Raw genomic sequence first — 26,395 nt, 5'->3', positions numbered from 1 at the left:
GGTCTTTCCGGGATGGAAACAGACCCCGCCTATTTCTTAAAGGGACAGAGTCCTTCAGCTTGGACGCCTTCACTGTCTCATATGTTAAATTCAAACCTTTTAAAAAACTCATGGAAAGGAAATGATTTAATATAATGTAACTAGAGCCATTTTTTATTCCAAATAGATTTTATTGGTGTAATTATTATATCATTACACAATACGTACAAGTATGACAGTATTCACAGTACCTGTTTGTAGAATGCTACAAACATGGCTGTAAAATCTTTCACAAGTGTATGACAAACTAACCAAAAATGTTATTATAAGGAGTAAATGTGTCAGAAATATATAGTCCACATTGTGAGGAACATTATGTGGTCAGCCTTGCAGCTGGGACACTTCGTGGAAGTAAGCACCCAGCATCTTGATTCCTTGAATGTAGTTGGATCTAAAAAGGGAAATGAAAATTAACATCTGGATCCATGGTGCTTTTACACAGGATTAGGGAGGAAACAAACCTGTTGAGCTTCTCATTCTGGGAGTGAGCCCCATCATCTGAGGATCCGACGGGAAGGAGCATGACGTTGCGTCCTGTGGCCTCCTGGAAGGTCAGAGTGACGGGGATGCTTCCACCCTCGCGCGTCAGGTCCGGTTCCACACCAAAGACTATAAGGACGAAGATGGTAGGAAAGGTATTAATTGAACAATATGTATACTATTGTGGCATTAAAGGAAAAGTGCACTTTTTTTTTCAATCCTTACGTGAGACATGAACACATGTCTCTTTTCTGTGCATTCTAAAAGAAGATATAAAAGAAACGATAAAAAGAGGCATGTAATGGGACACACCTATTCCACCTACAAAGCCCACTATTAAAACACCTCCAAAAATCTCTAACAAGGTTTTATGGTTTGATATCCATGCTGTGAGCATGTAGGAAAAGGCACATTCATGATAACATGTTATGCTTAGAGTATTTTGGTCACTTACCGTAACGTCCTTCCTGGGCGCATTGATTTCACACACAGTAGAAACATACATAGTGGTCTGATGCATTGTGAGCACAGCGCTAACGCGCGAGGGTGTGATGAAGCTAGTCGTTAGTGGCGAGGTGTCACTATGCCAGTAACGTAGTTCTTGGGCGTAACAATGTTAATAACAATAATAATAACAACAACAACAATGTCGCTGTAGCTTGGTTAATATGCAGGCAATGTGCAAAATAAAAATAAAAAAATGACAACAATTTTCCTCTAAAGTGCATTGCCTTTAAAACTGCAAGTTTGTCTCGAAAACATGACATACCTGTCTTCATGGCCTTGCGACCTGCCATGTAGTGGGGATGATTGAAGTCAGAAACCCAGGCTTTGGCCCCGTGCATCAAGTTAACATTCAGTTTGTTGGGGCTCTCCAGTTGGGAAAACTTCGCCTGCAGATAGTCGACCACCTTTCAAAGAAAATAGAGAATAAATGGAAAATATGTAACTTCATGCAATGGTTTCAAATGTTGGATATGCATGTATTATATTTTGAGAATTTGCTGTGCAAATATTCTTCACAGTACAATTTTCTTTGCCTGCCCTACTTCCTCAAATAGCTTCAAGTGCAATCAACAGTTTTCAGCATTCCTGCATTGACAGACACTTCCAAACCACAAAGCCACATACACAGCAGTGTGAGCTACAGTATTTGCTCTCTTACCTTCTTCTCCACAACTTTGGGGTCCATGTCTGGGACCAGGCGGATAGAGAATTTGCCACAGACTTTTCGGGGGATAACAGTCTTGGCGCCCGTGCCAGAGAAAGCCCCCTCGATACCGTGCAGGGAAAGAGAGGGATACCTCCAGCGATGCATTAGGATTTGCTCCTAAGAAATAAGCACAACAATGACCAATACGGCAGAAGTTAAATATGTAGTGGCTAGCAGCGGAATTGAAGTGCCTTGCCTTGGTGCTGTGTAGCAGCTGTCCAACTCCGACGTCTTTGGAGTACTCATCCAAATCAAACTCAATCTTGTCGTAAAGTTGCCTCTCTTCATCTGTCAGTGGAGCCACATCGTCGTACATGCCGGGAATTTGGATCTTGCCTCTCCTGTCTACCAAAGACCCTGTTGAGGAAGAGACAATTAAAATGGCTCATCCTCTGCTGAAATATAGTGAAGACACAGTGTCCACAAAACAATTTTGTAATATGTCTATTCATTTGCTTTTGATATACAGTTATCCCTTGCAATAACATGGTTCAATTATCGCTCTCTCGCTATATTACTTTTTTTTCAGAAATTAATTAACTATGACAATAGACTATGACAATAGACTATGGTCTATTATTAGTGAAAACATATTAAAATACAAGTGATATGTAGTATTCTGGTCACTAAGCAGCGGTAATGATGCAAAACATCGAGACATTACATTATCTTAACACTGCATGAAGTCAAAAAGTCAGCTATGGCATGTCCCACACGATAGAGTGGAGAAAAGCTGTCCTCCTATTCCATGTGGAAGTGGTAAGTTTTTGCCTTCTTAAGCTTAGAAGAAATACATTTGAGGCTAACTGGTTAGTTTGCTAGCTCGCGGCCGTCTCGAGTCCCTGCAGCATCAAAGTTGCAATGTGATGTAAACAATGAATAATAGGAGGGTAAAGGTGACTATAGGGGTGTTATTTCATGTCTACAGGGCTCCAATAATGCTAAAAAAAACATATTTAGAAAGTCATAAACAGGTTTTTTATGCTCTAACTACGAAAATATTCAATTTATCAACATTGAATCCTATATAGCGGAAATTCATTTAATGCTGTTGGGTCTAGAACCAATTAACGGCTACAAACGACTGTAGAGTTAGTTCAATTGTAAAATTACTTTATGGACACCCTGTAGAAAGTGAACAAAACCCTAATATTTTTTTTTTTTTTAAATCAGAAAAATTTTTACCAAAAAAAACAAACATTAAAATTACTTTTTTTTATTATTATTATTAAAATGAATCATGATTAAACCAGATTTCAGGGAAAACATTACAAATTTCAAATGCAGTGAGGAAAAAAAAAAAAATAATTAAAACCCAGTATGATCCTGCAACAGTGTTGCTGTTGTGCCCGCCTTCTCTTCAAATATTGAATCTCAATTCATTATTCAAAATTTAAATTTGTTATTGTATGATGAAACCAAGGTTTAGTTTTTTTGTGCAGAAAGCTAACCAAACTACAAATACAAAACAGCAGCTTTACTTGCCCATAAGTGTGATGAGATCCGTCATAGCCTCATGAACAGAGCCGCCAAACACACCCGAGTGCAGGTCCTTCTCGCAGCCGTCTACCTTGAAAGTTAGCAGCAAAACTGGTATTGTTACTATAATTGCTCTGGCGTGTATGTAATGTCACACCTCGATGACAAAGTAGCAGATTCCTCTCAGTCCGTAGGTGATGCAGGGTTTGGTCTTGCCCAGCCAGTAGTTATCCGAGATGCAGCAGTAGTCCACGTCCTTGAAGAAGCTGTTTTTGCGGGAAAAGACTAGTTCGTCCAGGCCTTCTGAGCCGGACTCTTCCATCCCCTCGAAGCAGAATTTGATGTTGATGGGAAGCTCCTAGAAAGGGAAATAGAGAAATGGCAGCACAGTCACATAAAAACAAAGACGAGGTGAAAATGAGTGTCAGTAGGTTTAATTATTAAGTCAGCGCAGGGATAAGCCATTTCACACAGTGACCTTTGCCCAAGTGATCACCAAGCAATTAGCTCATTAGCCTTCGCTAGTTTGGTCTAACTAAAAAGCATTCTTGCAGGGGACTTTACCTGCTGGATCTTTTGGTAGGCCTCGATGCAGTTAAACCAAGCGAGCACTGGACCCTTGTCATCAGAGGAGCCTCTCCCGTACAGCTTTCCTGCAAAAAGCAATTATGGACAAGCCTGTTGCAGTATAGTCTACAGTTATGATTGTCAGCCACTTATAATGCCACATACACAGACTACTACTTGTTTGGACAGGAGAAGTAAATGTGGGTTGTGTAAAATTTTTTTTAAAAAAAACGACAAAAAAAAAACAGCTGAGCAGGCAGGAACGAGGCGAGAGGAAGTTCTGTGTCAGCTGACTCTCACTGCCAGAAACTGATGTTTGGCACACTGGTAAAAGTAGGACATTAAATCTAAAATCGTACATATTATTTTTGACATGCTCAGCCTAACATTGAATCAGCTGCTTAAAATAATCAATATAATACCTTTTTCACTCCTTCTTTTGAGCTAAAAGAGCACCTGTTGTTCTTGTGACCCTGTGAGATAAGGCCTGATCAAGAACAAGACTCGGAAAGGACTTTGGAAATATTTAACGGTGATAGAATCGGCAGATAAAAAGCTTAAGAGTGCCATGAGCAATCCTGAAAGACTTAAGGATGATAACTCACTGACAGTTACACCTGAAGCTGCAGACAACTTATTAGGTGGGTGTACCATCTCACCATCTTTCTCCACCAGAGTGAAAGGTTCCGTGTCCCAGCCATCTTCTATGTTGGCGGGCTGGACGTCAAGGTGACCGTAGATGCACACGGTCTTCTTGCCTGGGTCCGAGCCCAAGCTTCCCAGGATGATAGGGGGCAGGGGGATCTCCTCCCCACCGGGAAGCTGCATGAATGTAAAGACTCTCTGTAGGACGTTAAAAAAAAAAATCACCCATGCAGGTTAATACCTTCTGTTTGCCAATGTCCACCATCTCCACTGTGCCGCCCAGCCGCTCAATATCCTTGGCCGCTATCTCCATCATCTTCTTGACTGTGTTGCGGTTCTCCGGCAAAGCGGACACGCTCTGGATGCCGACCCAATCTGCCAAGCGCTGGGGACAACAAGAATAAAGGGTTCCAATCAAGTCTGACGTAAACATTTAAGCTTTGTGCGCAAGCTTACCTGCACGTAAACATCCTGGTGTTCATCCACATACTTGAAAAGAGCAGACAGATGAGCCATCTCGAAAGGAGCTGAGGGTTTGACAGGAAGACTGGTGACAAACAACGCTGAGTGCTGCCTTATGAAGGAGGCAAACTCCGCCCACTTTAAATCCCGCCCACTATCGGAAGTTAAGTGAACGGTATCGAGACATGTTGAGTCATGAACCACGTATATCCAAGTGTAGCTATCTAAGTAGTTTTTGCAGTAATGGGAATACATTAAACAGAAGGAGGGTATTATTTAATGATCAACATTGTGACTGTTGAGAAATGTTATCGTTTACGTAGGAGTTCTCTCGCTCGCCGCTGTAGCTATCGCGTCGCATTTGCTTGGGTTTTTGTCAAAAACAATGCTATCTTAATATTATCATATATATATTAAATAAGCGTTTATAGTGAATAGGTTGCAGTAGCATTCGTGAAATAATCACAGTTTACAAGTCACTTTATATGTTTGCTAAGCTGATTCGCTTACCTTCTGTACTAGCGGCGTTTTTGTTAAGTACAACTTTTGCCTCGGAGTTGGTGGTAAAAAAAAGTTGGTGGTGCGAAAACCCCCCAGAATTGACTGATTTATGATTGTGCTTTCGCGTTCATAGCGCAAAGGATTGTGGGTAGTCTCTCGTGACCGGAAGCACATTCAGATTCACTTTCTTTTTTACAAAAAAAGTAGCAACACAAAGTAAATGTTGATTTTTTTATAGCTCAAACTGAATTATTGTATCATTCGTACATATTCGTGTGACTCAAAACAAATGTACGCCAATTATGAGCACAAACCAATAAGCTACATAAATAATTATTTTTTTAATCACAAATTTATATTTCTAATTTCTCTAGCTCAATCTTGAATTATTATTGTAGAGTATTTATTTTTATTAACGCTGCTAGTGCTGTGAAAGTTAACTTTAGACGTTGCAATTTCTGCGAGCCTTTTGCTGGTCAGGCGACAGACCAGCGAAGAAGAAAGACAACCAACGAAGAAGAAAGTGCAATCCGTAATTTCTGCGGACATGAAATGGGAAGTAACAGAATTTACATTGGTATGTTTGTTGTATTTATTTCCATTGTAAAGTTGGCGACAGACCAGCGAAGAAGAAAGACAACCAACGAAGAAGAAAGTGTAAACCGTAATATCTGCCAACATGAAATGAGAAGTAACAGAATTTATATTGGTATGTTTGTTGTATTTATTTCCATTGCAACGTTATAACCTAAACAAGTTTATATGGTACATTCGGGCTATTCTACCCCCTTTATGACACTGAACTAGACTGTAATGTAATGTAATTGTGTTGTAAAGCACCTGTCCATCTATGTTATCATCAGTTAGCAATTGACAATGAAAAAGTCTTTCTGATTACCTGAATTTCTTGATATTTTCAGATGTTAGGCTGATACCCTCCTCATGAGCAATGGCAACTTGGGTCAAATCTCTCCACAGAACATTCACTCTTCAACAAGCTTTTAGGCTTGTAGCCTCACAGTCCAGGTTCTGCAGCGTTACACCAAAAGAAAATGAGCTCAAAACGTCACTGAATCCAGAGAATGAGTCTCTGCTGGAGAACTTGAACCTCCTGGGGGTTGACTTAAAGATGGCCCGCCAGCGTCAGCCCGGGGTTCTCCGGAAGAGCTTCACCAACGAGCAAGGACTCGCCGGCTTCCTGCAAAGCAAAGGTGCCAGCCGCAAGATAGTGGCTAGCATCATATCACGTTATCCGCGTGCCATCACCCGTTCCCTGGAACATTTGGAGCAGCGGTGGCAGCTGTGGAGAAACATCCTCCAGACAGACGAGGAAATTGTCAGCATCCTGGAACGCTCGCCCGAGTCCTTCTTTCGCTCAAGCGATAACGAAAACCTGGAGAAGAATATCACCTTTCTGTCCTCGCTGGGGCTCAACAAGAAGCACCTCCACCGGCTGCTCGCCACAGCCCCGCGCACCTTCTCCAACAGTTTGGAGCTCAACAGGCAGATGGTGGAGTTCCTGGAGGACATCTGTGTAAAGATGGGAGGGAACAGTCCAGAGCAGTTTGCCAAAGATGTCGTATCCAGAAACATATACATCCTCATTCGAAGCACAAAAAGAGTCAAGGCAAATATCGATAACCTGAGAGCTTCTTTGAAACTGAGCGACTCCGAGCTTCTGGCCCTGCTTCAAGGCCCTGGTGCGGAAATTCTGGATCTCTCCAATGAGTATCTGAAAAATAATTTCACCAGCCTCGAGCAGAAGATGCGTTCTAACGGCTGTCGGAAAGCTGACATCAAAAAACTGATTATTAGATATCCAATAGTTCTGTACACTGGGGCAGCTACACTGAGCTCAAAGCTGGACTGTCTTCTGAAAGGAGGAATTACAATGCGGCAGATAATAGACAAGCCCAAGGTGTTGGACTACAGCACTCAGAACATTACAGCCAAATTAGAGGCGCTTCACAGAATTGGATTTGACTTCCATGAGAATGGTATCAGCATCTTGGACTTGAGTCGGAAGCGATTTGAGGCCAAATTGGAAAAACTAGTTGGTTCCCCTGGCTGAGTAACGATAGCTGCTTTCATTCATTTATTTCATGTTTGTTTTTCAATTAAAATGGCTTCCAGATAATGTGTTTGGTTCCAGCTTGCTTGTTGTATTGTACTTTTTATAGTTGAATATCACAATAGCCATGTATTCTCATAAATAAGATCCTAGGATGACTGAGAAATTTAATAATACTGACGATACGAACTGGCTGTACACTTTGACAGTGTAGTGCTGTTCCTAATTGATTACTGGCTTTGCACACTTACCGCAAATGACAAATGCAATATTTGTTAGAGGTGGGCGGATTGATCGAAATATTGATACTATCATAAGTATCAGTATCAATATTTTCAAAGGTTTCTTCTGTTTATTTTCACAAATATTTGTATGTTTTTTTGGTGTTCTGTTCAAATTCAAATATATTGTTTACAAACTCAGGGAAAATCCTTGGACACGAGGCCTTTGGAGGCACTCGCCAAAGGGCAAAACAATTGTATGTGATAAAAGGGATTAATTTTCTTATATTGTTGCTATTGCGAACTTGTCTTATATTATTGTATTAAATATTGTTAACTTCTTCATAGATTTTTTTTTGTTTACCTAGAATAATTATCTTGCAAAAAGAGGCATTTGTATTGGCGATACTGTCCCTGCATTTACTTGGATCTATACCAACATTTGATGTATCGCCTACCTGTAATATTTATTCAGTTTTTCTTCTTCTGTCTTTTTTAATTGCGAATTGCAACCACCTCAACTTCCGCAAAGTGGCCAGTTGCGCACCCACCAATTGGGCCCAAGGCCATCAGGACCAAAAGACTTTGTAATGAATATAACCTGAGAAAATAACTCAAAGCCACCTTTATTCTGCTATCATTACTGTTATTGTTTTCATATTTTTATTTTTTATTATTATTATTTGTTATTTGTTTAATCTTGTGTAAACTTGTCATCCTGTTAGATTGTATTGGTCATGTATATTATACTATGTGTAAGTGTCAAAGTCTTTTTTCTTTTTTTTTAACCTCACCAATTGGGGCTTTTTTAGTGCAATATCTGGGTACTGGCGGCGTACGTACTGCATTTTTTGCCGTAATTATGGCACTAACGCACTCAGAAGTGTGCAAGTGCACGATTTGGACCACAGTCGCTGTTTCCTACCGCATAAAGTCACTTAAATATACACGTTAGTCATATATATTTTTGAAAATCTATATCTTTATATTCATATGCGATAAACTATAAAAACAAATACTTCAGAATGGAGAGGTCTACATTGTCCCTATCCGGAAACAATGTTCTATAGTCTACACGTCTACTCCGGAGCTCTTTAAGGGTTGCACTATCGCCGCCACACACCGTCAAAAGACCCGTAATGTATTTAATGTGACAGCTGATATAGTAAAACAAGCCTTTTTCGTTTATTTGAAACACTCATCTCCGTTTAAAGTAATTGTTGCTTATTAACGGGCGATTCTATTGTTGCATTAGCTTAACGTCAGCTGCTAGCTTCAGTTTGTATTAAACTGTCAACACCATAAAATAGGGCAGGTAAGAGACATTTTAATCAAAATTACTGCTGCTATTTCCCCTGTGAAGTACTTACTCAGTGTTGTCATTATTCATAACTATATATACACTCTAGATCGGTGATTTTGGATATTTTTCATGTCCTGTTTGAAAAGATAATACAGTTAGTGGGGGAAATGGAAAAAGCTGCCGAAGAAACAGCTGCAAAGGGGACAGACGGCGTTGTTAAGGGGGAAGCAGCCCTCAAACCCCAGTGAGTCACATAAGTGAAATACATTTTTACAAGTTTGGGTCCTAGATGACAAGTGTATTCCATCAAATGTCTACATCTAATCTCTGCCCTCTTTTCCTTGCCTTTGCAGGTTCATCACCACCAAGGACAAGTTTCATGAATTTCTAGACGCTGAGTGGCAAAGCTTGGAGAGAGGTAAAACCAGGGAGGCAGCTGAGGAGTCAAATGAGACGCCCATGCAGGAGCCTGAAACCAAAAAGCTCAAATTAGACCCAGAGGAGAACAATACAGGCGGGAAGCTGGATGGTAAACGTCTCCGGGGGCAGAACAAGTCCAGGCCGCATAAGAAGCCAGCCACTTATGATGAAAAAAGACTGTGTCTATCAGTTATTCAGGTAGGAAGCTTAATTCTACCACACCTGATGCATCGCGTGTCCTTATAATAATCCTCCCACCTCACCAGGACGCCAGGGAATGTCCCTTTGGAGACAAGTGCCACTTTTACCACGACGTCACCGCCTATCTGGCCACCAAGCCTGCAGATATCGGCGAAAGATGCCACATCTACGACACATTCGGGAAGTGCGCCTACGGCCTCACTTGCCGCTTTGCCAAGGCGCACACCACCGCCGACTTCAAGACCATGGAGAACACCGACCTGGTCAAAGCCAATGAGGGCAGGACGGCGGTGAAGAACAGCCTGAGTAAGGACCTCCAGAATCGCCTGAGGAAGCACTCGGTAGCGTTCAGGAAGTCGGCAGAGTACCTGAAAACCATTTCTACCAACAAGGACAAAAAGGAACAGCAAGGCAATGGTAGGCAGACGTTTTGTCTCATTTTGTCCTCAGTGAAAGTCAGCTGACTCACATTTTGCAGGTGCAGCACCACCCGCTTCAGCAACTGAGTCTACAGATGCAGAGACACAGGTAAAACCTAAATGTAGAATACTTACCCTATTAGGCTCCTTTTGCTTTTCTTGTTTATATTGTGTCCATTATCACCAGTCAATAATGTTTTCTTATAGGCCGGCTCAGACAACGCAGCCGCAGTGAAGACAGTCGGTGCGTTGACCGACACGGACATTGTCAAGTTGCGTGCATGTGAAAAAAAGCAGGTATCTTCCAGCCCAAACTTCTTTTTTATTTTTTAAATTTTTTTTTTTATTATTTTTTTTTATTTTTTTTACCACATCAAAAAAATATTTGCTTTGCAAGTGCCGGAACGTGGAATGAGTGGCTTGTAGTCGCAGGCAATTTGGCTTGTGTTGTATGAAGCCCGTTTAAACATGAATATACAGCAAAGCAGCATTTAATTTCAATTCAAAGTCAGTAAATTGATGAATAAATTTGTACAATTATTATTATTATTTAAAAAAACAAAATCTCCCTTCCTGAGTACCACTAGATGGAGCCTGCATACCACCAGTGGTATTTGTACCCCACTATGCGAATCCATGTTCTAGGCTACTTCCTCCTGAATAACATTGTATTAATGTGTGTTTTGTGCCTCAAGGTGGACTTCAGAGACAAACTCTACCTCGCCCCCCTAACGACAGTAAGTGCCGCTAGTGTTGAATGTGTACTGTGCACGACAATCATCTAAGTAATATTTAACCCTTAACAGATCCTGGGTACATCTCTGTTCTTTAATTTAGCCTAAAATGGCGAGACATAAACTGACATATTTGTTCTCGTGACCAAAAGTGACCCGGTGAAAATGACTTTCGCTTAACTTGCAATCCTTGCTTGACATTTTTAATGGTAATGCTTTAATTTCTTTTGAACATGCATACAAGTTAGATTGGAATAGATCACATAGTGCAGTTCAATTCCACATGTCCAAAAAGGAGTAGGAAGAAGCAAAGCCCATTTAATGCTACCCCCTTTCCATTTCACATGAATTGCAATACATTTGCTCACTTCCTGTATTCCAAATGTACTCTTTGCCAATTTTAAATACATAGGAAAAGGATAAGGCAGTATAACATTCTGGTAAAATTGGTGTCAAGGTTTATAATCACTGTATAACAGTCATAAGTAATAATATGTATATAATAATAACTCATGAAAGGGTTAATAGTTGACAGAAACATAGTTGGATGATGAGTGAGTACAGACAATGTACTCGCAAAGAAATGAAGAGTTAGTAGTAAGTGTACTGTAGTAGTGGGGGGACATAGCGTACGCATATGTATGCAATGGTTCAGGACTCTTCTCCCTTGTACTTTGTAAACATTAACTGCTTGTATTGTTTCTTGAAATGGCTCGTTTCAGTGCGTTGTTTGAGTTCTTTACCCAATCCGCTCCATGATTTGATTCCACGTACTGATATGCTGAAGGTTTTTAGCGCCGTTCTCGCATGTACCGTAAGTGTTTTAAGTTTAATTTATCCCTAAGTTCATATTTCTCCTCTCTTGATGAGAAGAATTGTCACGTTTTTGGGTGGAAGGTTATTGTTTGCTTTGTTTATAATTTGAACTGTTTGAAAGTTGACCAGATTAGTAACTTTTAATAATTGTGATTTCGTATGTTGTCTATAAGTGGCATTATGGATTATCCAAGCCGACCTTTTTTGTAGCACGGTTTGCGAGTGAAGTGTTCTTTTTAAACTACACTTAATTCTTATAATTCTCCATTAGATGGCGCTACTCTTTTCCCCATTCAAAGCATGCAACAAAATTTGTCATCTTTGATTGTTTGGTGCAAGGGTGCCGTGCTAGTGAAATGAAAAGTGTGTGTTGCTATGTGTGTTTGGAATGGTGTTTTTTTTTTGTTGTTGTTTTTTTTTTTGGCCCATGCAAAAGAGTGGAGTTACGTAAACATACAGACCTTCACAGGGTTTAAATCACTAAAAAAGAAACTAATAATAATAAACTTTATTAGTTTATTTTATGTATTTTTTCCGGTAGAATTGGGTCTAAAAGACGGACTCATTAAAGTGGAGAAAACTTTGGACACCCGCGTCTTACGACTTCAAGTCTCTATTGGGGGAAATACTGAATGTAGATGCTAATGTACGGTACGCAATGGTGCTTTATTCCTACTCCAGAGGATAATAGTCACAGTTTCCTTTTTCTTTTGTCAGTGTGGCAACCTGCCGTTCCGACGCGTGTGCAAGCGATTTGGAGCAGACATCACCTGCGGAGAGATGGCCATGTGCACCAACCTGCTCCAGGGCCAGCAGTCCGAGTGGGCCCTCCTCAAGAGACACGAGAGCGAAGACCTGTTTGGAGTCCAGGTTTGTCCTAGGCCTATTTAGACGTTATTAAACCTTTGGAGTCAGGATAGTTTTGTGTGGAAAAAAAAAGTCTAACGCATAATGAACCCTTATTATAACTTAAAATGCAAATATAAAATGTATAATTCAAAAATGTGTGTACAAATTTAGCAAACAACAAAGTGCAATGTCGTAAAGAAGTTATAATTATTTCTCTTCAAAGCAGATCAGGCCTCAGGCAGTAACAACTATGTACACATACGTAAATAAATAGATTGATGACGAGCTGTTTTCCACCAATAGGAAGTTTCACAGTTAAAGAGGAGAGGCACACTTAAGTGATGATTTTGGTCCCCAGGTGGAGGGCTGCTTCCCCGACACCATGACGAGGTGCGCCGAGCTCATCAACAACAACACTGACGTGGACTTTGTGGACGTCAACTCAGGATGCCCTATTGACCTTGTGTACAAGAAGGTGAGCCGACCTCCACAATGTCCTGAGAAGTCCTTGTTTTAAAAGAAAGAATGTCAAAGTGCAGCTGTTTCTTTTTGGTCCTCAGGGCGGAGGCTGTGGCTTGATGACCCGCACTCGCAAGTTTGAGCAGATAATCAAGGGTATGCACCACGTGAGTGTGCTTTTTTTTTTTTTTTAATTCTCAAAATAAGACAAGGAAACCTTCAAGTAATCTTTTATTCATCCTTCCAAAGGTGCTGGACGTCCCTTTAACAGTCAAGATCCGCACTGGCGTGCAGGAGAAAAGCAACATTGCACATAAACTCATCCCAGAGATGAAGAACTGGGGCGTCTCTATGATCACGGTACAGTTGTTTTTTCGGGATCGTATAGCATCGTGATCATGTGTCAAGCTTACATATAAACAATTAATTGTTTGGCTTTGCTACAGCTACACGGACGTTCCAGGGAGCAGCGCTACACTAAACTTGCAGACTGGGACTACATCACTACCTGCTCCAAGCTGGCCAGCCCCATTCCTCTCTTTGGTACAATCTGATGAGATTTACAAGCATTGGAACTTGTTTCATTGTAGTTTCCTTCCCCGATAGAACACTTTTATTGGTATTATTGTGAGCTTACCTAATCTTTTTTTTATTACTGTACCAGGTAATGGAGACATTCTGTCCTATGAGGACGCCATGAGAGCCAAAGAGACAGGGGTTTCTGGTATTATGATTGCAAGGTCAGTGTCACTTTATTACATGTACCCTAATCCCTCATAGAGGCTGGGGTATATTTAGTCAATTGCAAAGCATACTGGGTGTGTGTGTTTTTTTTGTTGTTTTTTACAAACAAAAAACTGTAATCAAACACGTAAACAAGCTCCGTCGCTGAAGAAGATGCGAGTGTCTTCATCGCATACGCAAGAATGAAGAGGTGACCGTGCGCAGGGATACGGCGGGAGACAAATATAATGCCAAGTGATTTGTGAGGTCATTTTTTTCGAGGAGGCATTTTTATGATGCAAGTGTATTACTCTTTTGAACGCATATTGTTTTGAGAAGCCAACCTCTGTACTTAAATGACCCAGCAACTAAGTGGAACTAGGTTTCCTCATCACGGAAATCCGACCAGAACTGGACTCAAAATGGGGGGGGGTGTAAGTCACTGAAGGGGATGTCATACAACTTCATGTCAAAAAATCCAAACTATCCCTTTAAGTCAGATTGCAAAAAAATTATATAAGACACTGTGTCGATAGAATGCAATCGTGTTCCCAAACTTTTTTTTTTGTCCTTGAAGTGTGCCTCCTGCAGCAGTAGGCGATGCGTCAGCCACTATCGCAGTCCATTGATCCTGTGTAGGGGCATCCCCCACTCCCCGTTTGCTCGCTACTAAAAGAACCTTTACCAAATAGCTGCCTTTCACGCATACATTCTCCTCACATAGGTTTCCCAAATATGTAACCGTGCAAGACGAAGGCAAATTCTATCCAAGTATTTCCTTTAGCACACCATTCAACATTTTCAAAAAATGTGAGTGAGCTACATCTGTTACTCCACATTTTTCCCTACATGGCATTGTTTTATGTAATTGTTTGCTCTTGACCTTTTGCTGTGACAAAAAACATATTGTATTATGGGGGCAACTTGAAGGTTGCAGGTTCAATCCTTCCCGTGATTGCGTCCAAGGTACTAAACCTCCAGTTGCTCCTGATGCTACGTCATCGGTTGGTAAATGTATTAGCAGTGTCAAAGCGCTTTGTGTGCCTTAGTGGTGGAAAAGCGCTATACAAGTGAAAGACCAAAACTGGTGGATGTACAGTATAATGCATTTTCAACATGTTTATTCTTCACCTTTTCACTTTTTCTGCACAGATGTTAAAATAGTTTCCCCACTAATAAATAATTCCAGTCATACAAACAGCGGTGGTAATTATTTGATCCCTTCCTGATTTTGCAAGTTAACAGTCAATTTTATGGTCAGTTTATTTTTAAAGAGACAGATTTAAAAAAAAAAAAATAATAATAATAATAATAATAATAATTTGGATCTTTATTGAATACAAGTATTTAATCCCTGAGCAAAACATGACTTTGCACACATCTCAGGAGGGATTTTGCTCTACTCCTCTTCAGAGTCTCCAAATACTGAAGATTTTGAGGCTGTCGCTTGGCAGCATGAAGTTCCACTACCTCAGTGGTATCAAAGTCTGAAGTCTGGTTAGGCCTCTCCAGGATCTTGATGTGCTTTTTCTTGAGGCTCTCCTTTGTTGCCTTGGCCCTATGTTTTGGGCTTATTGTCATGCTGGAAGACGCAACCACGACCCATTATCAGTGCTTGTTATTCTAGATTCAGGAGAAACAGGCTCAGTTGTTAATGTCGTGTCTAGTAACTGTGTGGATACCATATGTTCTATTGTTGTCCCTGCAGGGGTGCTCTGGTTAAGCCCTGGATCTTCACTGAAATCAAGGAGAGTCGCCACTGGGACATCTCCTCCAGCGAACGACTGGACGTCCTCAGGGATTTCACCAACTTCGGCCTGGAGCACTGGGGCTCGGACACACGAGGAGTGGAGAAGACTCGGACCTTCCTGCTGGAGTGGCTCTCCTTCATGTGCAGGTGGGGTTTCTGGAGACACTGCGCATGTTAGCATTCTGAACAACTTCTATGTTTGTCTGTCAGGTATATTCCAGTGGGCCTGTTGGAGCGAGTGCCTCAGAAGATCAACGAGAGGCCTCCATACTACATGGGCAGGAACTACCTGGAGACACTAATGGCCAGTCAGAATGTCGGGGACTGGATCAGGATCAGGTGAGCAGCTATCTTTTTCCAGTCACTATTTATTCAATCATGATTATAACCTGCTTTTGTGTGTGTTTTGACAGTGAAATGCTACTAGGACCTGTACCCCAAAATTTCAACTTCTTGCCGAAGCACAAAGCCAACTCATATAAATGATTTTTTTTATTTTTTTGCCCGAGAACCATATGAAAATAGTTTTGGCCAAGTGTGACTGATACGACAACTTCTAATTTAGTTTGAGTTTGGGTACACATGTAATGTGCAATAAAGTCTTTGCCACACTTAAAGATTGCATTTGCATGGTTTTGTTCTGTCTTGGTTTATGGGCAGTGTGCATATTCATATACTGTAGAACAGATGGCATCATGCCCTCATGCTGACCACACAACATTACAGTACATTATACTTGACAATTAAATGCTATTTTTAAGGAAAAACATCAATGTAGAAGTTCAAGTAATTTAAGAACGTCCATTTAAAATGTGTTAGACTCACTTACCTTCAGAAAACGGCAACATCTGCAAAACATCCAGCCTTTTTTGTAGTCAAATAAATACCATTTAATTGCATCCAATTGCAGTGTTGCACACCTGACTCATAACCGTGTGGGTGCACCAATCAGCTGCCACCAGGTGTGATCAGTTAACACAGCAAGACTACGTGTTCAAGGTGCGGTGGTGGTACAGCAGCAAGGCTTTTTTGTGTGTGTGTTGGGGGTCCATGGCTCGGCTCGGGGTGGAGTTGCTGTTGCTGCTAGTCCTGACTGAGTATCTTCTGCTGGTTGGGGCCCGAGGATGGGTGTGGGACGACAAAACGGCACTTTTCAAAGGCCCCAGACCCTTGTCAGGTAAAAATATGACTGACAATTGGGGAGTGACTCTTTGACATTTCCACTCTCTTCCAGATGACGAGGAAGATGATGGTTTTGGCACCAGTGACGACAACGACTATTACACAGACTACACCGACCCCTCCATCCAAGTCGAAACACTAGAATCTCATCTAGAAAAGCTGGATGGCATAACAGATGATGGGCTCCAGGAAGAAGCCTCTCCAACAGGCCAGACAAGCCCAATCAATCAGAGTCATAGTGGACTCCAAGTAGCGTGTGAGGATTCTGGCTTCCGTATCCATTTACGAGCTGGCCGACTAAGTGATGTGAAAGTGTTGGGTATGTGGTTGTTGCACACAAATGTTTGTACGGCCGTGCACTCACAAGGGACAATCCTGTCGAAATTAAAGTCAGATTTACCGTATAGAGTAGTTGGTGTACAGCTTACAGTAGATAGCAGCATAGATTTACTATCCTATGAAAGGGACTCAACACCGAGCCATTGTTTATAAAGTGAGTTCACCTCACAGTGAACATGTCCAAACTGTGTCCTTGGTGTGAATATTTAGTGCCTTAATCCTCTTGGGCATGGAATTCACCAGAGCTGCACAGGTTGTTATTGGAATCCTCTTCCACTTCTCCATGATGACATCACTGGTGGAGCTGAGGATGCCCCACAGGTGCTCAATTGTCCTCAGGTCTGGGGGAGAATGACTTGCCCATTCTATCACCTTCAGATTTCTCAGCAAGACATTTGATCATCTTGGGGATGTGTTTGGGCTCCAACAAGGCATCTGCTTCGCAATGTCACCATATATGTAGGAATTCATGTTTCCCCTCAATGAACCGTAGCTCCCAAGTGCCGGCAGCCACTCATGCACTAGGACGCTACCACCACCATGCTTGACTGTAGACTAGTTGGACAATAATGGCTGTGTGTTGAGTGATTTTCAGTGGATAGTAAAAATGCAAGCTGGACACTGACTCAAGTATATAATTTCTGTAGAATTGTCCTTTTAGAAGATATACTGTAATGCAGGGGTGTCCAAACTTTTTCCACTGAGGGCCACATACTGAAAAATGAAAGGATGCAAGCGTGCCACTTAGACATTTTGTATATAAATGCATTTCCAACACTAAATGCAACTTTTTTTTCCTCTTAATAGTGTGACTTTATGCTTGCAAAATTACAGCTGTTTTTTCCATCTCTGCACGTATTTACATTTTACGACTGTTTCAACTTTCTTCTTGGAAATCTTCTTGTCTTAAAATTATGACTTTATTCCCATGATATTACTTTTTCTGCAATCAAATTTTCCAAAAATTACAACTTTATTTTTTGTGCTTTAAATAACGTATTCTTTAACATTTCAAATAAATGTTATTTTTCCTCATATTACCATATTCTTGTTAGAACTTTATCTTGATATTTTGACTTTATTCTTCTAAAATGACTGCTGATTTTTCAATTTATGCTGATGTTTTCTTATTTTTTTTTTAAACTTCTCTTATTAAGTTATACTTTTAGAATTTAAAAAAAAGCACTTAAGTGGCCCCGAGGCCGCACTTTGGACACCCCTGCTGTGATGTACAGTTGTACGTGTGCAATCCACTATTTCCTGGCTTTCCTTAGGTTCTAAAGACCTGCGACCCGCCAATCCTGCTCAAAAGGCCTGTGGTCTCAATGTGACCCGCCTCCAGAACACCTTGACTGTGCCCTACACAGGATGCAATGTAGAGAACGTAAGTTCATGACCTTTTAATACAATTTATTCTTGAATGATGACTTTACTGGCCTTACAGACCAACAACTACAGCCTGCAACTAATGTACGTCGACGAACTCGGTCAGGCCCAAGTCGCCACGGTCACGTGTGATCCGAGTCCATCATCGAACCCCGATTTGATACCTCGTTCTGGTGTCAAGCCCACTAGTGCATCAAAATGCAGAACACCACCGCCAATGACGGTACCAAAGGCACAAAGTAGGTGATCAATCAATTTATGCATTATTTCTTCCTTTTATCTTTTGTTAAATGTATGTATTTGCCCTGTAATTTCAGATTGTGCCTTGGCCTCTGAGGAGCAGCTGACGTGTGGACAAGCAGGAATATCATCCTCTGCCTGTGAGACCATGGGATGCTGTGTGGATTCCACTACATCGAAGTGCTTCTATCCGATGGATGGTAAAGCCCCTCTGCATCGTCATCCTCAAGCATCCACTTGAAATGTAAACATTGTGTCCTCAGAGTGCACGCTGGATAAACACTTTGTCTTCATCATCTACTCCGAGTACGCGTCCATGTCTGTGGACCCCACCCAGCTGGTGATACCGGGAACGAGCTGCAAGCCGGTCATTGTGAACGCCAAGTTTGCCATTTTTAAGTTCAAAGTGACGGAATGTGGGACGCACACTTATGTAAGTTTGCGTTTGAGATTTAAAGTGGGTGCTTCACCCATAATGAGCATTTTAAAGTTACTTGTGCCTGCAGGACATTGGTGTGACGAGGTTCTACCTGGTTGAAGTGCAGACACTCATCAAAGCACTCAACCTCAAATATGGCATCATCACAAGAACTGATCCGTTGAGGTGCGTTATTTCTATTGCAACGTACAGTACTTAAGCTGGGTTTACACTTGCACACATTTTGGATCTTCCTTGAGAGTTTCTGTTAAGTGATCATAATGCCCAAAGCGATGTCTTCCAGTCAGCAAATTCCCTATCCCACATGCCTCTCCATGCCTCCCTTTTTCTAGTTCATGCCTCCTTCCTGCTCTTTCCACATTCTGTTTCTGCAGCTGCAAGATAATATGGACTCCTCTTTCTTTACTGCAACGAGAGCTTCTTCTCTGGAGCTCAACATCTCGTAGGTCACTTGTAAATAGAGGAATTAATGAAGCGAGGGGTGATGCCTGTTGTTGTGTGATGTCACGCGGGACACAGCTGGACCAAATAATTCTACGACCACTTCATGGAGGCGGGAAGTGGTGGTGACAATGCGTACCCATGCAGGAACAATGTCGTCGCATGTACTATTGTCGTGCACTAGACGCCAGGGCAGATTGCGGGACAATGTGGATGCAAAATGTGTGCAAGTGTAAACCCTGCTTTACTATTACACCTGTGTTACTTGTTCTTCCTTTTTAGATACTTGATCGAGTGTCGCTACAGTATTTCCAGTAACGCTCAGCAGCCTCTGGCCAGTGTTGGCTACATGGTGAAGATCCCTAATCGCAACCTGCCACCGTCCATCCATTCTGGTGGTTTATATGGAGTTCAGTTGAGGATTGCCACTGGTCAGTCTGCCATCTGTGGCGCGCCCTATGGGTTGTGCTCAGAATGCTTTGGAAGACATGCTAGCATACATGAAACACTGATATCAAAGTTTTACAACCAGGCAAATGCTCAATGACTTAGTTAGGACGGGTTGCTTGATCGAGGCCCTGTGTTCCAACCAATCTTGCTAGAATTGTACAGACGTGCTGACCAGACCTCTAAAGGTATGCACCACATTTAGTGGCGATTCTGTTAAACAACCTAAAGTTAGAGTGGGTGGTTGTAGAGTTGTGACAAACCTCAAGTCAATCCGACTTGAGGGGTTTAATAACCACAACATCATGTGATGTATTTGTCAGAAAATAATAGCACAGACAACACTGTAGGGGTGCATGTTTTGACAAATGTATACCTCTTTGTGTGCAGCTGTTCAAGAACTATAATATAATATACAGTACACTGTGTGTGTGTGTATCCTTTGGGCATCCTTTGATTTTTCAGTATGTGCCCCTCGGTGTGAAAAGTTTGGACACCCCTATTGTAGAAGTTCTGTCTGATTCTGGTGCTATTAATACTGCAGCATGATATTTTGCCTCACACTTACTAATATTTGCGCCAACAGATGAGAGCTATTCCGCTTTCCTGCCTTCTTTCCCGACCTTGCGCTACATCCTCAACAAGCCCGTCTATTTCGAACTGAGCCTGTGGTCTCCCAAACCCAACGCTGTTGTCCTAGTTAAATACTGTCTGGCGTATCCTCGCTCTGCAAAGAACGCTCTGGTGCTTGTTTACGAAGGGTTAGTGACCATCACAACCCATTGTGCACGATTTAAAGTTTGTTCTTGACAATTTGTGTGTGTGGGGGGGGGGGTTGTCCCTGTAGGTGTGCCAACCCTTATGACCCAAATGTGTCCATCCTGGAAGTGAACGACTCGCCCCGAAATCGCCATCGGAGGCGTTTTGTGGCCAGGACTTTCCAGTTTATGGATACCAAAACTAAGAAGTACTTAGATGAGGAAGTGAGTATCAGGAAACAGTCATGGTTAGACTATATATCTATATCTATCTATATATAATGGCTGTCAAACTTTTTACACCAAGTACCACCTCCAAAAATGTTTTGCTTTACCACGGCTACCAGTGTCACTGTTTAGCTTCGCTTTGAGAATCAATGGTATCGACCTGTGTTTTCTCATCTTTGAGGCAAGGCATATAGAGTATTTTACATGTATGAATAGCAACAGGTGAACACACAGGGTAATGATGTAACCTCTGCCTTCTACATCTTTCGCCTTTTGTTTTGTTTTTGGAGAGAAGTGGCTTCTATGTGCCCTTCTTGACATCAGGCCATCTTCAAAAAGTCTTTGCCTCACTGTGCGAGCAGATGCACTCACGCCTGCCAGCTCCTATTCCTGGGCAAGCACTGAACTCGTGGTGCCCCGATCCCACAGCTAAATCAACTTTCGTAGACTGTCGAGGCGCTTGCTGGACTTTCTTGCGTGCCCTGAAGTCTTCTTCACAACAATTGAAAGTCTCTCTTGGAAGTCTTTGATCTGCTAAATGGTTGATTTAGTCATACTCAGCAGCAGCAGCAGCAATATCCTTGCCTGTGAAGGCCTTTTTGTGCTAAGCAATAACTGCATGTGTTTCCTTTAACAAAGGAAAAACAAAGATTTCAAGCGCCACTATTCTTACTCAGTCAGGATGACGGTCATCTCCAGCCTTTGTCCTTGTTAACACTCACCTATGTTAACCAGAAAATCACTAACATGATGTCAGCTGGTCCTTTTGGGGCAGGGCTGAAATGCAGTAGAAATGTTTTTGGGGATTAAGTTAATTTTCATGACAAAGAGGGGACTTTGGAGTTAATTGCCATTTTATCACTCTTCATAACATTCAGGAGTATGTCCAAATTGCTATCATAAAAACTGAGGCAGCAGACCTTGTGAAAATAATTTGGGGTCTGTCAACTTTTACAGTGATGGTTTCTTCTGACATTCTGATTGTTGCCCCCACAGATCCTTTTCATGTGCTCCTCCGAGGTTTGTAGGCCAGACGAGACCACTTGTGAAGAGCGGTGCTTTGATGGAAAAGTGAGTTTCATACGTGAAATTAACAATCAATTAACTCTTCTATTCCTGAACCGTTGCACACGAAAGTGTGAAAATGTCAAAACATGCACCCCTACTGTGTTACTTTACCAAAAAAATTCTCACACTGCTCAATGAGCTTGTCTATGAAACATCCACTGTGACTCTAGGGTGTCAATCCCAGGAGCCAACAAATTTGGTACACACCTTTTTAGAGGACTGACAAGCACGTGTCTAAAGTTTGCGAAAGATTGACTGGACAAACATGGCTGCCATTAAGAAATGTCCCGCTGAGCAACTAACTGTCCACAAGTCATTGACCATTTGTCTAATGATAAAACTTTGAGATAACTGTATTACATGTATGCTAGCATGTCTTTCAAAGCATTTTGACCACAAACCACTGTGTACTGTGTATATATAATTGATATTTTTTCATTTCCAGGTACCATGAGGACATGCTACAAGACTCGCACGCACTTGCAGCTTGTAATGTTTTATTGTATAGTAAATAGATTGACAGATGTGTCCTCTTCTGCATTTTCCCTCCATGCAAGAATGAATATTTTCCCAGTAACAGGAAAATATTGTATATTCATGTTTGCTACACCTTTTTCACCTTCTGTGCTGCACTGTAATGCATAAGAATTCACACCAAACAATCCATAATTAAAATAAACAGCTACATTTAAATAAGCACTTTTTTCCCCCCATAGTAACAATTAGTGGCCACAGTGTAATAACTTTCAAATGTGTGACAAATGCTAATTTATGTCAGATGTTCAAGTGATGATCCTTTGCATATATTTGCCACATTTGCTGCTGCATGAGCTCGCCACTGAAGAACCTTCCGACTGACCCATGGGCTCTCAACACCGAGAAGTGCCTCTCCTTATGAATATTTTAGCAAAACCATGAGCCGTTCATCATGCAAATCAGCTTTCACTCTTGATTTGTATGACATTGTTAGTGATAGCCGTCTATGACATCAAAGGATGTGATTTACTTATCATTATTGCCAACCACTTTCAGTCTGCGGCTACAAAGTTGCTATCACCTTAATGTATCATGGAATTGCACCATTTTCACAGGTTTATGAGGTTATTTGATATAACACACACATCAGTTGGCCTGCATACAGCTTTGCAATCATAGACATAGTTTTCATTCTGCCTTCAGTAATGTGCACCTGTAATTTGTGCATTTGCTCTCATGTTCTGTGTTACTGACACATTACTCCCTCAACGAATCAATAATTTAGACTGGGCCTAAACTTTCAAATGCCCCACAGTTCCTGCTGACACTGCTGCACTAACAGTAACTGCTCACAGGTGGGATCAAATTGGACAGCATGTCTAAGAGAAGATGGGTGGAATTCAAGATCTGCCAGACTATAAGTTGCTCAGCCCCGGTCAGCCGAAGGCACAAAGTGTCCTCGTCTGCTGCTGCTGCCGCAGGTACGTGCAGTCTGTGTGTTTAGATGATGTGAAAGACTTAAAAAAAATAGGGAACAGTTTAATAACAGTGATGAGACTGAAACTTTTGAACATTTTGTTCCCCAAACAAAAAAAACAGGCCCTCTAACTGGGACAGCTCTGTTGCCATAGAAACGGGATCAGCAGTCATTTTGGCAGGATAATAAATGATTGCTCATCGCTTCAAATTTAAGATTTACACACCCATTGAATAGACGTTTTCTTTTATGGAAACTTTACTTGCAATGAGATTCCAGTTGCAATACAGTCCATGCCATTCAGAGCATAATTGCAAGTAATGGCATGTTCGAGTGCAGGGGTCGCCACTTTGTGTGGTTAGGTCATTGTCGTTTTGTGGTAGTTTGTCATGATAAAAGAGGAATAATGTCTGGATTGAAGAGTGAAGAGCTGAAGAGTAAAAACCCTAAGAGTTTATGAACTTTTTTCAATCCGTTAGTGAGCTACTGGTAGCTCACGCGCTTCCTGAACAATAACATTGCTTATTTCTTATAAACTCGAAGTGGAAGATGAATTAATGTGATTTTGTTGTTAGTGTAAGTGATGGATGCAAGATAGATGTTTTATCCAGAATAAAGTTCAAATATTCAACAGAGAAGGGGCAACATAATCAGTATCTAATTTGACGACAATTTTGGCTGCCACTGAAGGCAACGCCGGTGGAATTCAGGGGGCGTGGCTCCGAGCCACCTATCAGGCGCCATCACAGTGGGGTGTCACGTTTACGTGGAAAACATGGCCGCCGACTGCCAACAAGGAGACGGTCCCTGTTAGAATGCGAGTGCAAGCCTCTGGCAGCGAGATAGAAGCCGGGCGGCGCACATTTATCCGCCGGAGCTTAAACGTATCTTATGGACATTACGTATGAATCAGTTTCTGTCTTGTTTTAGCAGTCGTGACGATGGAAGACGAGGAGAGGCAAAAGAAGCTGGAGGCCGGCAAAGCAAAGGTAGGACTCCTTGTCATGACGTTAGCATAACACCCTCATACTGCTGTCATAGCTCTAAAGTCATAATTTATTGTTGCTGAAAACTTTTTTGGCTTGTTGTTGAGTCTGTCAGCTGTTCCGCCCCCATCATGCCCCCCCCCCGTCGCAGCTGTCAGTCCTAACATGCGCCCGGCTTTGACAACCAGAGGGGGCTAGCCTAGCCTGTGCTTGCTAGCTCCATAGTACATACACCCCTTTGTCATGCTGCATGATACTCTCCCATTATATCTCTCCCAAACTGGAGACGTTTCTTTAATGTTATTCAGGTTGGTAATCAGTAAGTAGAGGCTTTCCGACTCCTGCTTGAAATGAGGCTGGCTGGCAGGTGTAACAGGATTTACAGGACATATCCCCACCAGGTCGAGCACTCAAGTGTCCCACATGCCAGAAGATCTGTGCTGCCTTGCAGTGTCAATTAACAATACCCCCTGCCATTTAAACAGATTGTGCACTGGTTAACTGTATGTGTACAAGTAAATTGCATTACTGTTGTCATGGAGCAGAGATGTAATGTGGCACCATGAATGGGAGACTTCTCTGTGGGCGCCCCACGTTTACAATCAGTTCATAGATCTAAATGTCAAAGGTTTCCATAACTATTTGGCCAAAGTGAGGGGAAGCTTCATAAGGTAATGTGCTGGAATAGTCACAACAGTGCAAAGTATGCTGCTTGCTGCCGTGACTTGGTTTTGACTTAAAAGTTTGCCAAAGAGTGTTTTGTTGTAGTATCATGTCCTTGAAGTGTGGGAAGGGCTGACAAAGACCAAGTGTAAGAAGATGACAGGTTGTTTGCTGTATTGCGCAAAACAGTGCATGGTTTGCTGTTTGCCATTAGGAATTGGAAAATCAGGATAGATATTTTTTTACCCAGAGGCCAGATCTCGAGATGACTGGTACTAGTCCAGGATTGGTTGATCTTCACAGGCTTTTGTCAGTTTTTGGTCTGGTGTCGTGATTGGTAATTGCGTGACGTTGTGGTTAACAGTGAGAGTGCCGAATGGCTTGCCACCTCCATCTTTAGACTTTGCAGCCCTTGGGAGTAATCTCTTCCGCCTGCTCCACCATTGAAGCTGGTCCACTCTTTAACCCATAGCAGAGGGCAGCAGTGACCGGCATCGGAGAAGCGGGGTTTGCACTTCCAACCCTCAGGTTACTCGACAAGCTGCTCTACCTTCTGAGCTGCTGCCGCCCTGGTTTTTATGGTACAGTATACAGTATGTATTGATATCTGCTCAGAGGGAGAAGAAACCTTGTATGCTTAAAGCGTAGAATATGTGACAAGGACAAGACAAATTTGCAAGAAGATGAAAGGCAATGCATTTGCAGCGTTACACTGAAATCGTCACGACAGTGCATGTCATGCTGCTTGTGCAGATAAAAAAGGTGTTATGTCGGCCTCACATGCTCAGAGTGTGAAAGAGGCAACTAAACAAACAAAAGCACAAGAAGAAGCTCAAAGGCCATTTTCAGTATCACATTGAAATAGTCACAATAGTGCATGGAAAGCTGCTTGAAATGTGAATATCATGACATACTTTGATCCAAAGTGTGCCCAGAATCTGCTGACAACTTGAAGAGGAACATTGTAAAATATGTTGAAGCTTCCTCGCGGGTGTGTGTAACGTGTGTATTAACAACGCTGTAGCGTAGTCTGCTGGGTGTATCATAAGCACATGATGTCTAAGATAGTGACTGTTTCCCTCCGGGTTCCACTGTACTGTGTACTTCACATTACATAAGTCAAGATGAAATTGGAAAAATCATAACAAGAATTTGATTCATCTGATGAAAATAGTGCTTACATGTGGTGTTTTTTTTTTCTCCAGCTAATTGTGAGTCATTTGCTCATCCATTCAAAAGCCCACTTGTGGTACATTTAAAGACATAACATCTTCATTATCAGTAAGACCTTAACACGCGCTGTTTAAAAAAAAAAAAAAAAAAAGTGCCTGTGTAAATGTTGCCCAGCAGCTTATGTTGAAACACCTACGTGGTGTTTCTACGAGCGCAGATGGAGGTGCTCCTCCGCAGACA

General features: G+C 41.8%; 5 protein-coding genes across 17 annotated transcripts in view; 4 read left to right on the top strand and 1 right to left on the bottom strand.

Annotated features, from left to right (window-relative positions):
- Positions 1 to 162: 162 nt before the first annotated feature.
- On the bottom strand, positions 163 to 5,561 carry cndp2 (carnosine dipeptidase 2). Of its 2 annotated transcripts, none has more exons than XM_054764198.1 (12): positions 5,396 to 5,561; positions 4,880 to 4,950; positions 4,665 to 4,808; positions 4,438 to 4,600; positions 3,776 to 3,864; positions 3,369 to 3,569; positions 3,218 to 3,302; positions 1,929 to 2,089; positions 1,685 to 1,849; positions 1,289 to 1,430; positions 501 to 648; positions 163 to 430 (listed from the first exon to the last, which is right to left on the bottom strand). In XM_054764198.1, the coding sequence occupies exons 2-12, from the start codon at positions 4,937 to 4,939 to the stop codon at positions 361 to 363; spliced, it is 1,428 nt and encodes a 475-aa protein (XP_054620173.1). In that variant the 5' UTR covers positions 4,940 to 4,950; positions 5,396 to 5,561; the 3' UTR covers positions 163 to 360. The 2 variants fall into 2 exon arrangements, with proteins under 2 accessions (XP_054620173.1, XP_054620175.1); XM_054764200.1 differs by having other exon boundaries at positions 4,880 to 4,970; positions 5,396 to 5,520.
- LOC129173368 (transcription termination factor 1, mitochondrial) lies at positions 5,064 to 8,408 on the top strand. 2 transcript variants are annotated; one of them, XM_054764202.1, is made up of 2 exons: positions 5,064 to 5,963; positions 6,307 to 8,408. In XM_054764202.1, exon 2 carries the CDS (start codon positions 6,336 to 6,338, stop codon positions 7,455 to 7,457), a length of 1,122 nt encoding a protein of 373 aa, XP_054620177.1. In that variant the 5' UTR covers positions 5,064 to 5,963; positions 6,307 to 6,335; the 3' UTR covers positions 7,458 to 8,408. The 2 variants fall into 2 exon arrangements, with proteins under 2 accessions (XP_054620177.1, XP_054620176.1); XM_054764201.1 differs by having other exon boundaries at positions 5,064 to 6,095.
- A 125-nt stretch (positions 8,409 to 8,533) lies between these two features.
- dus3l (dihydrouridine synthase 3-like (S. cerevisiae)) lies at positions 8,534 to 15,956 on the top strand. Its single transcript, XM_054763961.1, has 16 exons — positions 8,534 to 8,993; positions 9,128 to 9,225; positions 9,335 to 9,599; positions 9,668 to 10,019; positions 10,081 to 10,130; positions 10,229 to 10,318; positions 10,717 to 10,758; positions 12,289 to 12,441; positions 12,779 to 12,895; positions 12,981 to 13,046; positions 13,129 to 13,239; positions 13,326 to 13,422; positions 13,544 to 13,619; positions 15,311 to 15,499; positions 15,563 to 15,691; positions 15,766 to 15,956. The coding sequence occupies exons 2-16, from the start codon at positions 9,149 to 9,151 to the stop codon at positions 15,836 to 15,838; spliced, it is 1,887 nt and encodes a 628-aa protein (XP_054619936.1). The 5' UTR covers positions 8,534 to 8,993; positions 9,128 to 9,148; the 3' UTR covers positions 15,839 to 15,956.
- A 446-nt stretch (positions 15,957 to 16,402) lies between these two features.
- LOC129173631 (zona pellucida sperm-binding protein 4-like) lies at positions 16,403 to 22,334 on the top strand. The gene is made up of 12 exons (XM_054764687.1): positions 16,403 to 16,529; positions 16,587 to 17,018; positions 18,109 to 18,257; positions 18,318 to 18,498; positions 18,577 to 18,699; positions 18,763 to 18,932; positions 19,006 to 19,103; positions 19,662 to 19,810; positions 20,413 to 20,587; positions 20,674 to 20,809; positions 21,809 to 21,883; positions 22,326 to 22,334. The coding sequence occupies exons 1-12, from the start codon at positions 16,403 to 16,405 to the stop codon at positions 22,332 to 22,334; spliced, it is 1,824 nt and encodes a 607-aa protein (XP_054620662.1).
- Positions 22,335 to 24,096: 1,762 nt separating this feature from the next.
- The window catches only part of akap9 (A kinase (PRKA) anchor protein 9), a 44,985-nt gene continuing 42,686 nt past the window's right edge, over positions 24,097 to 26,395 (top strand). For all 11 annotated transcript variants that reach the window (XM_054763003.1, XM_054762999.1, XM_054762994.1 and 8 more), the window contains exon 1: positions 24,097 to 24,322. In XM_054763003.1, coding sequence (XP_054618978.1) covers positions 24,275 to 24,322 — 48 coding nt within the window. In that variant the 5' untranslated portion in view covers positions 24,097 to 24,274. The remainder of the gene's footprint in view (positions 24,323 to 26,395) is intronic.

Source organism: Dunckerocampus dactyliophorus, chromosome 20 (assembly GCF_027744805.1).
Source record: "Dunckerocampus dactyliophorus isolate RoL2022-P2 chromosome 20, RoL_Ddac_1.1, whole genome shotgun sequence".
Taxonomy (NCBI): Eukaryota; Metazoa; Chordata; class Actinopteri; order Syngnathiformes; family Syngnathidae; genus Dunckerocampus; species Dunckerocampus dactyliophorus.
The sequence above is the reverse complement of the archived record's forward strand: the minus strand, read 5'-3'. Positions and strand labels throughout refer to the sequence as shown.

Coding starts and splice junctions, on each gene's coding strand:
- cndp2 (XM_054764198.1), bottom strand. CDS start 4,939: ATGGCTCATCTGTCTGCTCTTTTCAAGTATGTGGATGAACACCAGGAT. Junction 4,809..4,879: donor ACCAGGATGTTTACGTGCAG/GTAAGCTTGCGC, acceptor TGTTGTCCCCAG/CGCTTGGCAGATTGGGTCGG. Junction 1,431..1,684: donor CCAAAGTTGTGGAGAAGAAG/GTAAGAGAGCAA, acceptor TTTCTTTGAAAG/GTGGTCGACTATCTGCAGGC.
- LOC129173368 (XM_054764202.1), top strand. CDS start 6,336: ATGGCAACTTGGGTCAAATCTCTCCACAGAACATTCACTCTTCAACAA.
- dus3l (XM_054763961.1), top strand. CDS start 9,149: ATGGAAAAAGCTGCCGAAGAAACAGCTGCAAAGGGGACAGACGGCGTT. Junction 10,020..10,080: donor AAAGGAACAGCAAGGCAATG/GTAGGCAGACGT, acceptor CACATTTTGCAG/GTGCAGCACCACCCGCTTCA. Junction 13,620..15,310: donor TCTGGTATTATGATTGCAAG/GTCAGTGTCACT, acceptor TTGTCCCTGCAG/GGGTGCTCTGGTTAAGCCCT.
- LOC129173631 (XM_054764687.1), top strand. CDS start 16,403: ATGGCTCGGCTCGGGGTGGAGTTGCTGTTGCTGCTAGTCCTGACTGAG. Junction 18,258..18,317: donor CAGGATGCAATGTAGAGAAC/GTAAGTTCATGA, acceptor CTGGCCTTACAG/ACCAACAACTACAGCCTGCA. Junction 19,811..20,412: donor TCAGTTGAGGATTGCCACTG/GTCAGTCTGCCA, acceptor TTGCGCCAACAG/ATGAGAGCTATTCCGCTTTC.